General features: G+C 42.1%; 1 protein-coding gene across 11 annotated transcripts in view; it reads right to left on the bottom strand.

Moving 5' to 3' along the window:
- Positions 1-2,598: 2,598 nt before the first annotated feature.
- The window catches only part of PUS10 (pseudouridine synthase 10), an 89,926-nt gene continuing 79,628 nt past the window's right edge, over positions 2,599-12,896 (bottom strand). For 10 of the 11 annotated variants that reach the window (XM_049870368.1, XM_049870367.1, XM_049870377.1 and 7 more), the window contains 3 exons: positions 9,987-10,129; positions 7,148-7,247; positions 2,599-5,110 (listed from right to left, as the gene is read on the bottom strand). In XM_049870368.1, the coding sequence (XP_049726325.1) occupies positions 5,072-5,110; positions 7,148-7,247; positions 9,987-10,129 (282 nt within the window). In that variant the 3' untranslated portion in view covers positions 2,599-5,071. Of the gene's footprint in view, positions 5,111-7,147; positions 7,294-9,986; positions 10,130-12,896 lie in introns of all 11 variants that reach the window. The other variant, XM_049870378.1, reaches the window with a different exon arrangement.

Here is a 12,896-nt window from a genome sequence, read left to right as displayed (position 1 = left end):
TCCGTTGGATAAAACAGGAAGTCACAAATGCACCGTGACAGAAAGAAATGAACAAATAGCAGAGAACGGAAAGCTCTACCTGTCAATGGTGCGCGAACCAATAAACACAGGCAGAATGATGGAGATAGAAAACCACTATTTGGCAATCATTGTTATAATTGATTCAGGCAAAAATCATCAATGGGTGATTTTCACAGGTTTGATGGTCTCTCTACAAGACACTTATTAATTGCAATGGGAAAAGTGTAACTAAAAGTGGAGAAGCTTGACAGACATTATCTTACTCAACTGATCAAAGCCCAGTCAGCACTATCGTAAACATTATGTGACACCTGATAAGATATAGTAAGAACATACTATCTCTCCTGTAGCTTTCTTGCCAAATAGGCACAACCCAAATCTAATTATGTTTCTTTGGCAAGAAACATCAGGCAAACCCAATTTGAGGGAATTTTACAAAATAACGCCTGAAATCTTCAAAAATATCAAACTAATGAAGTTCAAGAAAGAGGAAGTGTTTCAGATTGGTGGAGACAAAGGAGACATACCCAAATGCAAAGTGTGATCCCTGGAACGAATTCACTGGCTGTAAGGACACTCTGGGACAATGCCAGACTTGACCGTGGTTGTGGGTTAGGTGACTGGAGTGTAGTTAGGAGCGATAACTTCCCAGTTCTGATGGTTGTGGGTTAGGTGACTGCAGTGTAGTTAAGAGTGATAACTTCCCGGTTCTGATGGCTGTGGGTTAGGTGGCTGGAGTGTAGTTAGGAGCGATAACTTCCCAGTTCTGATGGTTGTGGGTTAGGTGACTGGAGTGTAGTTAGGAGTGTTAACTTCCCAGTTCTGATGGTTGTGGGTTAGGTGACTGGAGTGTAGTTAGGAGTGTTAACTTCCCGGTTCTGATGGTTGTGGGTTAGGTGACTGGAGTGTAGTTAGGAGTGATAACTTCCCGGTTCTGATGGTTGTGGGTTAGGTGGCTGGAGTGTAGTTAGGAGTGATAACTTCCCGGTTCTGATGGTTGTGGGTTAGGTGGCTGGAGTGTAGTTGGGAGTGATAACTTCCCGGTTCTGATGGTTGTGGGTTAGGTGGCTGGAGTGTAGTTGGGAGTGATAACTTCCCGGTTCTGATGGTTGTGGGTTAGGTGGCTGGAGTGTAGTTAGGAGTGATAAATTCCCGGTTCTGATGGTTGTGGGTTAGGTGGCTGGAGTGTAGTTAGGAGTGATAACTTCCCGGTTCTGATGGTTGTGGGTTAGGTGGCTGGCGTGTAGTTGGGAGTGATAACTTCTCGGTTCTGATGGTTGTGGGTTAGGTGGCTGGCGTGTAGTTGGGAGTGATAACTTCTCGGTTCTGATGGTTGTGGGTTAGGTGGCTGGCGTGTAGTTGGGAGTGATAACTTCCCGGTTCTGATGGTTGTGGGTTAGGTGGCTGGAGTGTAGTTAGGAGTGATAACTTCCCGGTTCTGATGGTTGTGGGTTAGGTGGCTGGCGTGTAGTTGGGAGTGATAACTTCTCGGTTCTGATGGTTGTGGGTTAGGTGGCTGGCGTGTAGTTGGGAGTGATAACTTCTCGGTTCTGATGGTTGTGGGTTAGGTGGCTGGCGTGTAGTTGGGAGTGATAACTTCCCGGTTCTGATGGTTGTGGGTTAGGTGGCTGGAGTGTAGTTGGGAGTGATAACTTCCCGGTTCTGATGGTTGTGGGTTAGGTGGCTGGCGTGTAGTTGGGAGTGGTAACTTCTCGGTTCTGATGGTTGTGGGTTAGGTGGCTGGCGTGTAGTTGGGAGTGATAACTTCTCGGTTCTGATGGTTGTGGGTTAGGTGGCTGGCGTGTAGTTGGGAGTGATAACTTCTCGGTTCTGATGGTTGTGGGTTAGGTGGCTGGAGTGTAGTTGGGAGTGATAACTTCTCGGTTCTGATGGTTGTGGGTTAGGTGGCTGGAGTGTAGTTGGGAGTGATAACTTCCCGGTTCTGATGGTTGTGGGTTAGGTGGCTGGAGTGTAGTTAGGAGTGATAACTTCCCGGTTCTGATGGTTGTGGGTTAGGTGGCTGGCGTGTAGTTGGGAGTGATAACTTCTCGGTTCTGATGGTTGTGGGTTAGGTGGCTGGCGTGTAGTTGGGAGTGATAACTTCTCGGTTCTGATGGTTGTGGGTTAGGTGGCTGGAGTGTAGTTGGGAGTGATAACTTCCCAAGTTCGGATGGCTGTGTTGTAGTTAAGCAAGAATCACACACTAATGTATTCAGGGTGACAAAGCATCGCCAACTCCACGGTTCAGGAAGAAAGTCTCATGCTTTCCTGCCAACTTTGCTTTAAGTTTGAAATTATTTCAAAATGGAAAAAAAAAAAATCATAAAAGTAATATTTCCTAATAAAAAAGGGTACCATTTTTAAAAATCAACTCAGAAAAGTTTGCATAACAGTTCATCCTCTTTAACAATGAAAGAATTAAGCTCAAAAAAGAAAATATCTACCAAAGTAAGCTGTTAATTTCTTTTAGGAAATTGAAATTTAACTTCTAAATTTAATTTCATATAACTGGCAAATATAACCAATTATCTTAAAAACTTGGAAAATTTTCATTTTACCAACTTATTTTTTCTTGACTTTTCCAGGCAGTAAGAGTTGATGTTTTTTCCTAAAATAAACCACAGACTACATTTGGGGTGGAAACCCTAGTGGCGTAGTGGTTAAGTGCTACAGCTGTTAACCAAAGGGTCGGCAGTTTGAGTCTGCCAGGCGCTCCTTGGAAACTCTATGGGGCAGTTCTACTCTGTCCTATAGGGTCGCTCTGAGTCAGAATTGACTTGATGGCGCTGGGTTTGGTTTTTGGTTTACATTTGGGATAAAGAGATACTAACAAGTGCAAAGGACCTATTCTCAAAGTGTTATTAAAAGACTGCTAATTGAAACACAGCTGCAAAAGGAAATCATGAAACTAATGGTGATACAGTTTATATCGGCAAAAGTGAGACTACAGTGCCACCATCACTCGGTGTTCCCAGTTCTACACAAAACAAGACCCACATTAGGTTTTAACAAGCTGTGTCTCATAATTACGCAAACATTTGGAATAAGGACAGTGTTTATAGCTAATGTTTACTCTTTGCTTGAAATTTTGCATAAACTGATAAATTTAAGAATCGGCAGTCTTTTCACTTTAAGTTTGCTCAGGTTCTGGAATCTTCCATCTTGCAGGTCCACTGGCTTCAAAGCTGAGCCAAAAAGAAACGTGCAAAAGACTATATTCCAAAGTACTTACGTCTCTTTTAAAGCAAAATTTTCCCCAGAAACTGAGAAACATTCACACAGAAGTTCTTACCTTTTTATCAAAAGTTTATTTCTGCTACCCCTTCTCATTTTCTGGTATTGAAGATTCACTATTATTCATACATGAAAGACATAGTTTCAAAGTGGTGGGCTGACTTCTTTGTTAATTGAACCAACAATCTTAAACATTTTCCTGATTTCTAAAGTGAATAATATATCTTTGTAACTATGAATGATGTCTCATATTGAGATGGCAAACAGTAATCAATACTGACCAAGCCACTTGTGTTGTAGTCAAATCAGGGTGATAGAAATTACACTTAAATGAGGTTCCTTCCGGAACTTTTAACGACCCATCTATTTTCTTTGGATTTGTCTCGTTTAATCTGCTTTTCCTCTTCACAATATCAAATGATGCTTGATTTATCAACAAATGGTAATTTGATCAAACTGTGTGAAAAATACTGTTTATTTGTTAGTAGGTTCCTTGATTTGTTATCTAAATTCCAAGTCAATTAAAGGCACAGTTACATGAGTCAAAATGTCATCTTCAGGTTCTCCTTCACACAGTAGGTGCTCGGTATAGGGCTTATTAGAAAGGACCCCAGAGACCAGGAAACTTCGGTACGAAGTAACAGTTTGAGACAAGTCATCTAACCCCTATTCTTTGGTTTCCGTATTTGTAAAATGAGATAATACCAAACATCTACATTACCTTGTTTGAAACGGGATAATATATCGAAGCACTCTGAAAGAACACCAGCTTACCTTTGTTCAGCAGTCTACATTTTGTATAATCTTATCCTTGAACGGAAGTTACATCAAATAGTTGTAGGCACCTGTGTCTCCTTATTTAAAAGACTTATGAAATCCTCTTACTACGGTATACCTCAGTTCTGAAGGTTTTACTTTCCCTCCACAGGAAACGTACTGACAATTTTAGTTTGTCAAAACAGTAACTTGAAGCCATTAAGATTTGTGACAGATCCTTCTACTGGTAACAGCTTGAGGCCTAGATGGAGTATTATAGGCTACCGTGCTGCATGTGTCTGCATAGATATACCGTATTTTTACGCAAATAACACATATCATGTATTTTTGCCAACTGAGCGACCCCCTTGTGCATATTTTCCTGGTCACACTGTGCATGTTATATGTACGGTGCACTAGTTGCAGGATATACGGTAACTTTTATTCAGGTAACTTTAAAACTTTACAACCGTGTTTTACAGGTGGTATGTCTCTTGTAAAGGAGCCCTGGTGTTGCAGTCGTTAAGCACTCTGCTGCTAACTGAAAGGTCAGCAGTTCAAACCCACCAGCTGCTCCTCAGGAGGGATGCTTCTGTAAAGGTCGCAGCCTTGGAAACCCTATGGGGCAGCTCTACTTTGACCTATAGGGTCACTATGAGTCGGAATCAACTCAAGGGTAACAGGTTTTTGGATGTCTCTTGTGGAGGGAAATCTGACTGAAAGAAAACGTAGCTTCTCGGATTAACAGAATGTATCCTGTTTGCGTACCTCTCTAAATGAAATAATTAAAAAGGAAAAATGGTTTCAATTCATATTCTGCTTTGCAGGGGCTGGAGGCGGAGCAAGAAAAATTGTAAGATATCCTTAGAGTAATTTAACACAAAATACATACATATAGATCCTGAGATGTTACAGCAAATTAAAAAAACACACAGATCAACATGATCCAGATGGCTTCCAAGATGCCGTTTGGTGGGTGAACAGCCATTTTACGGTGTGTGCTTGATGGGTGTCTGTATCGTGTCAGGAAAGCTCTACTCTTCGTCTTCAAATATGAACGTCAGTCATCCAGGGCAGGGGGCCAGTCCACATCTACAGACTAGAAGGAAGAAAAGTCATTAAACAAGATATTCCTGTTCTAGTAAGCATTTTGTTGGTAATTTAATAAACCCTAAATTTATTAGCTTTAATATGCAATGGGAGAAATTGCATTTGAAGAAAAGAGCTAAAAAATGCCACAGTTTAATACCCTAACGACCACTGTAGGGATTCTTAGGCCCCGATCAGTCTCTGAATTAACTTTGTAGCAGTATTTGGTTACTCGGCTGGATATTAATTGTGCCTTTTGACTTATAAGAGAACAGTAAATAAAATTTTCAAAATTTTATTTATAAATAAATCGGCACAAAAATTCAAGCAGTAACGCCAACTTTCTGTCAGAAATCTCCGAGAACAACTTGTATTCTTCACTCTGAGTCTCGCATACTGCGTTTAACAAAATCTATAAAACATCATCCGGAATTATAAAAAGTTAAGGATCTTTGTATTTCACTTCCGCAAAATTTTTATTTCTTTAAAATCCAGTTAATCTATCTCTGTAGAACAAAACCTTGATCTTCAAGTCATTATGAAATTACAGAAAAGCAGGCTATTTTGTCTCCATATTAACAAGCACGTTCCAGGTCTTGGAAGTATCAAAGCACACCAAGTCTTGACTACCCTACGGGGCCTATTTCAGAAGAAAGTTTTTTAATTCCATTGTACCTGTGTTGTTTTTGATATTTCACGTTTAAAGGAGAAATGATTTACTAAAAATCTTGTATTAATCCATGAGTCACTTCACATACCATATTCATAAAAGTTTTATTAGAGGAGCTTAATAATAATTATACTATATATGTGATGTGTGTGTCTTTTACAAATCCCAAGAAATACTTCTTTTGATTCTGTCTCAGAATATAACCATATGCCAAGTGCTCACATGTAAATTAATGAGTGGCTTCTCAAGCCTTAAAACGAAACATTACTTATCACATTCTTGTGTCTGTGTGTTGAGGGTGGGGGAGGGTAGGTACCTTGTATTTTTAAAAAGCGGCACAGGTGGTTCTAAGGGAAAATCAGGGCTGAGAAACACTGGCCTTGGGAAGCTGTGACACCCGAAACTGTTCTAAGAATTAAGGTCACAGAAGAGGAATGCAGCTGGGATTTTCCCAATAGCAGCTGTCTTCCTCAAAATGGTAGTCTCCCTTGGAGGCTCCCTGCAACCCTGAAGGGGTATCACTGCCTACCAACCCCTAGGAAAGGTGCAAGTTCTCTTCTGAAAGCACCCAGGTAACAATGCTCCAGTGATCTGATCACCACAGCTGTCTTCACACGGGGCAACTTGACCCACTTCTTCTTATAACTTTAATACGATTCCAAAGTGCAAAATGCTGGCCTCCCCTAACAGTCTTGGAGAGACAGAGAGACGACTACCCCTATTCAGATAGTCAAGGAGCGCAACTTGTGACTTAATACCTATTGATGCTCTCAGGTAAGAAACAGTATGTATCCTAAAGACCCATTCTATCCATGCCTCTAATCACTGCATAATTTAACCTTGTTTCGGTTCAGACTGTCAGAGCTGACAACTTGGACAACGTTACAGCGGTCACCTTGTTTCAGTTCAGACTGTCAGAGCTGACAACCTGGACCATGTTATAGGGGTCCTTTATCAAACTGTTTTGTTAATAACCACTGGACCATTGTACTTTCTGCATAGGCTGCCTTAAATTCTTTATAAAACAAAACAAGTATTGATAAAATAAAATGTATATGCAGGAATTTAACGCTCTAGAGGCCAAATGCACATGAAGAGCACTTTCAACTTTTATTTCCTTACTTGGTTTAAGGCTTGAGATCTGAGACCATATGCAAAGCACAGTTAGTAAACTGGCCATACCTTTGCAAGGATCATAAATGAGACCTGGTTTGTTTTTTTTTTAAGACATAGAAATTCCAAAGATAATCCCTCCCTACAACAAGATGACATTTTGACCATTGTCAAATAGCTATGAAGGTAAATGGCACTGTTTCATTCCTGGCTAAATTCGGTACCTCAATGTGCAAATGTGCACTCCATAATTAAGAAGTTTACCTCAACATCCAGCTCGAGAATGTCTGCGGTCACGTCCAGCAGGGAGCCAATGTTCGGCTTGGTTCTCCCAAAGTCTCCATGTACAAACTCTTTAATGTAGCTGGGGTTTGTTTAAGGAAAAAAGGAAGACAGCCGGGCAGTACCAACTGCTTGGTGAGATTTGATAGATGAAAGGGAAACGACAAACAAAAGCAGAAATGTTACAAAGGAGAGGTTATTTCTGAGCTGTGACTTCTGATGTGTGTCTCAGAAAACAAGCTATGGCAAACTGGTTTCTCCCAGTCTGAGAGCCAACAGCAAGACCTGGGGATCTGTGTTTGCATCTAACTTACCAAGAGCCAGGACTCTCTTTTCTTCATAGCTCATCTCCAAGTGCCACACAAGGACTGGGTGTGAATTCTAACAATTAGCTGTAGTTCAATCCTAAAAAATAACACTCTCAACTCCTTTTTTGTTTGCCACAACTTCCATTTTGTCATCAAATGGCAGCTGGTATCTGCCACTTACCAGATTTCCAGAGTCACACACAGAATGACCCCAATGATGATGTCCTTGCAACATGACCCAGTGGCACAATGGCAATAGGATGGGAAGGACAATGAAAAGAATAATTCAGTCTTGAAGAAGGCCCTTCAGAAGGATTATCAAAGGGCCTAAGTTTTAGGTGTTTGCTAGCATGGTTGGCGTGGTTGGTAGAATTAAGTTAATTCTCTCTTTTTTATATAGGGGCAACTTTCTGTTTCGCTCACAGGTCTTCAAATATTGGCATCAACCACTAATTCTGGGGTCAGTAATTAATAAGATGACATTTACACTCCTTACATAGGACCCTACTGCTGCCTCAACAACATTTACCCGAAAGCCAGGCTTCAGGAAAAACTCATTCAGCCCTTGTGTTCTATAAACCAGCACTTAACAAAAAATATTTAATATAATTTGAAAAGGAAAAATAAGTTTATTCCCAGATGATAAATGACATTAAATTTAAAAAATCATAATAATCAACAATCAAAATATGCTGGTATGATGTCCTCTCAATTTCTGAAAATGTATTCACTCTTCTTCACCAAATGCTTTGCCTCAAGGGTAAAACACAATTATCTAGTCACTGTCTTCTAGGCTAAACTCATAATTTCTCAACAATTATCCTTTTTCTCTCACTTTTTTTTTTTTTACTTCTGAGTAGCAATGATGAATGGAGATGGGCCCAAAAGTCCCAGAAAAACCAGTTAACAGGTCGAAAGTGGTTCCTGCTCACAGCCAGAGCGACAAGGCCTAAGTCAAATAAGCTATTTAGTGTGTACTGAGCAACGTAAACATGCAGCTTGTATATGAAATAAATTGAATCTGTGAAAAATACCATGTACTTCTGCATGTAACCATTTGCTATCTAAAGCTTTACCACACAACCTTTCTTGGCTAATGCCTTTAGTATGTGTACATGCTGGTTCTAAAAATGTTTTAGTTGGATTGAAAAGACATCAGCTTCTCCCAAAGGCCAGAGTATTTCTCCCTGGCACACCACAAATACACCCGAAGTTAGGGAAAAAGATTTCAAAAGACATCTGTATTGTGGATGAAATGTGGATGGGATGTGTGATTTATTTGAAATTCCATCCACATTTCATCCACAGTACGCACACGTGCTCCAAATGATACAAAGATCTGCCCACTGGGGTCTAAATAGATCGATCACCCCTTGATCCAAACCACAAAAAAAAAAAATGTAGAAGAATTTAGGAATAAATAACCTCCACCCGGTTCAGATGAGTAAATCCCGGTTGCTCCTGTTAAGCATGGGGACAGATGGGTTACAGCAATACAGTGAGAATGCTGTGTGATGATTAAAGCTTATTTTTTTTTTTTCTTATTTATATGAATATCATTAGTTTTATGCCACTAGAAGGCATTTTATCACTCTATACTGTTGGAAAGACACTGGTCACAAAACAACCTAACACCAAGAAACAAATAAGGAAAGACAAGGAACACTTTTGAAAAGTAAACCTAAAGCCAAAACTACTCCCTGATAAATTTTAATCCGCGACTCAGTTCTGATACGAACCACAAATGTGGACATTTTAACTCTGAATCTCAGCCTTTTCTATTTTAACAGTCAAAGCTCCTTGCAGTCTTTGAAAATAATGCTAATGGTAGTATATTACCACTATCAACCAAGTGTATAGGACTCAAACCAGTGGTGTGTAATCCGAAGCTTTTTTTTTCTTTTCACAAGCCATGTAGAGAAAGAATATTCTTCGTTGTAAGGAGCCAGTGGCCAAATAAATTTAAGACCAATAGTAAAGCAGTGCCATTCCCACCTACTACCTGGAACAGATGTTTGTATGCTGTCAGGACTGAAATGTGGTCACAGAACATGCCTAGCAAAAAATGTAAAGACAGCAAACCAATCAATCAACAGGACCTTCTGCATGCTTACTACGTGCTCGGCACTGTGTGAGACGCAGTAACCGTGTACAACGAACAGAAAAGCGAAACCAGCTCTGTCCAGTCGACCCCGTGTGTTGTTGAGTAGAACTGTGCTCCATAGGGTTTTCAGGCTGTGACCTTTCGGAAGCCAATCTCCAGGCCTTTCTCCCAAAGTCCCTCAACTATTACGTAACTTTAAAGTTGACCCTGAACTGGCTGCTGCCTCATGGTTTAAAAATGTCTTTGAAAAGCACAAATGGCCAAAAGAAAAACCCTGAAACAAACAAAAAGGATCCTTCTCCAATACAATGTTTTTCCTTATCCATCCGGGACCAAGTTGAACCTATTTTCTAGGACAGCGTTAACTCCCAGCAGGGTTCTGGTCAATTACTGGTCTGCAGAAGGATACGTCCCTGCCTGCGTCTTCAGATGGAGACGGAAATGGTGCTCATCCACGTAGTCAGTCTCCATGGTGTGAACAACCCGAGTTCTCACAGCCAAAGGCCTGCGGTGAAGGACCCGGAGAGGCGTTTTCTGGTCGATCTTTAGGTCCTGGAGGGCGACAGGACACACAACCATGGACTCAGAGCTCTGCTGCCCATGGAACCAGTCTTAGCGCCTTGTCTGTCATCCGTGGCTCACCACAGAAGCTTTCTTTAGGGGACTCCACCTGTCGCTGTCAGGGTAGAAGGTGACTGTAATAAATCTCATCCCCTTAGAGTCAAACTCTGTGGTAATTCTCATAACCTCCTCCACAATGACTGTCTGGCTCTAGTAGCCACACCATAAAATAAGGGCTTTGAAGTAAAGGATCCCCACATCTCTTTTAAGGAGCCCTGGTTGTGCAGTGGTTAAAGCACTCAGCTGCTAACTGAAAGGTCAGCGGTTCAAACTCACCACTTGCTCTGTGGGAGAAAGATGTGGCTGTCTGCTTCCCTAAAGTCTACAGCCTTCGAAACCCTATGGGGCAGTTCTACTGTCTTATAGGGTCGCTAGGAGTCAGGGCCACTCCACCGCACTGGAAGGTCTCTTTGGCTCTGATATTTAACACACTGACTGGGATCCCACAGTTCTACCCTGCCCTTTACTCGGATAGAGCTCTCCTGGAAGACAATGTTCGTTGTCTGACCCAACAGAGTGACACTGAGGATTTCAGGCTGGGCTGAGAAATGGTGGGTTGCAGAAGGTAGGCCGTTGGCATCCCTGGCATGGATGGGGCATTTGGCATGTTTCAGGGAGAACGCACACCTGATATTCACAGGGTTAGTGTTTGGTTACGTGAAATGATTTCTTCTTGTTGTGTGCCATCAAGTTGATTTCAACTCATAGCAACCCTGTAGGACAGAGCAGAACTGCCCCCAGGGGTTTTCTAGGCTGGTATCTTTAAAGGAGCAGATCTTCAGGTCTTTTCTCCCGCAGAGCGGCTGGTGGGTTCATATTGCCCACCTTTGGGTTAGCTGCTTCACTGCTTGGGGCCGTGTTTCCATGTCATAGTTACAAACACGTGTGCAGAATACACCAGGCCTTCTCAGGTATTTGTTAGCCCAGCCCAGTCATTGGAGAATAACAGACTGCAGTGTCTTTTCGCAATTCAGATGTTTTAGGGGTGCAGGCTTATCTTTCTCACAATAGTACAAATTAGAGATTTTCCTTTATGTCACAAGACATTAAAAAATAAAAAGTCAGCCAATGCCAAGTTTTAAAAATAAATATTGGGCATAATCAGAATGCAAGTTCACAAGACCTCTGAATTCTCTAATCTCTTGTGGGAACAAGTCCCTCCTAATTTACATGACTAGTGAGTGCCTGAAGCCCTGCTAAGAAAAGGGAAGTTTCTGTATCGTCTCACCTCTGTCAAGTTCTCCACCAAGACAAAGAGCAAGTTCTGACAAAGACAGCAGTTGGAAGGTGTGGCCACTTTCATCAGAGCGCTGAGTGGGCAGCCCCATCTACCTCCATGGATTTTATGAGTCTATCATCCTTTGATTTCTGAAGCACTTTGTCCTGATGAGACATGCTGTCTCCATAGGGCTGGACATTTCTCTAGCCAACAAGGCCAAAAAATTTAAGGACAAAGCTGAACTATCGAGGAACCCTATAAAGATATGGCCTCCGCTTTAGGGTATGGCAATGGCAACTGACAAACAAGGACTAGTAACCACAGCTCTAGCCCTCCCTTCCTTCCACTCCAGCCATTCCTGGGACTCGGTCGACGAAATGCCGGCTAAGTACTAGGCCCGCTGCTGCTTCCAACACACCGCTCAGATAACGCATGCCCACACACGCCCATGTGCAGGCACGCCCACACACACCGCACACATGCCCACATGCACGCACACCCACACATGCATACACACACTACACGTCCACACACACGTGCACACACTCACATATATGTGCACACACCCACACATGTGCACACACGTGCACACTCCCACACGCGCACACACATGCACACACGCAAGTGCACCCACACACGTGCACACACACGTGCACACGCGCCCACACACATGCGTGTCTTTGGTGTGCTTGGACAAAAGGAAACCACTTCATTGACTCCTGCATTGCACCTTCTATCCCCACGGTGCTGAATTTTCAGAAACACAAACAGACCACATACGTGGGGTTTTTTATTTTTTCTTAGAAGTAGACTGCAGTCTTACCAGGAACATTTTCCTATGTCAATAAGTATTCATCTACCACACCATTCTCAACAACTGCCTAGTGATGGTCACCCACAGAAAAGCCATCCGAGTAACCCTAAGTGGCAGTGATCACTGCTTGTTTAGACAAAGCTGTGATAGCTACACGTACCTTCGCGACCATTTATGCTCGCTCCTTGCACCTGCAAGTTAAGTATCTTTACCGAAAGGGGTGGGAGCAGGTGGGAGAAAATATGCAAACGGGCACAGACCCTCTGCCACTACACAGTCACATGAAGGAAAACTTCGTGAGTGCCGAAACAGGTGTTTAGCATGTCTCACTGCATTTTACTGATAACTCAATCTTAGTTCTAATGCTGTAAAACCTGCAAAAGCTGGAACCTGTGTCAGGTGGAAACCTGTCAGAGAAGGAAAATGCAAATACTTTCCACTAAAACAACCAACAGAAAAGTAGTAAGACTGTACCCTGTCAAAGGCAGAAAACTTTCGAGACCTGGGAAAACGTGTAGTCCCACAGAGTTTCGGCTCGCACAGGTTTCGCTGTGTATGTATTTACAGATGACCAAATACAATAACAGCATTGCTGAGTCTTTTCTGTGTGCCGGGCACTGTTCTCAGGGCTTTCTACGGTTAAACTCATTTAATCACCCTAACTA

The sequence above is a fragment of the Elephas maximus genome, chromosome 26 (genome assembly GCF_024166365.1).
Source record: "Elephas maximus indicus isolate mEleMax1 chromosome 26, mEleMax1 primary haplotype, whole genome shotgun sequence".
NCBI lineage: Eukaryota > Metazoa > Chordata > Mammalia > Proboscidea > Elephantidae > Elephas > Elephas maximus.
Note: the sequence above shows the minus strand (reverse complement) of the source record. Positions and strands in the feature narration are given on the sequence as shown.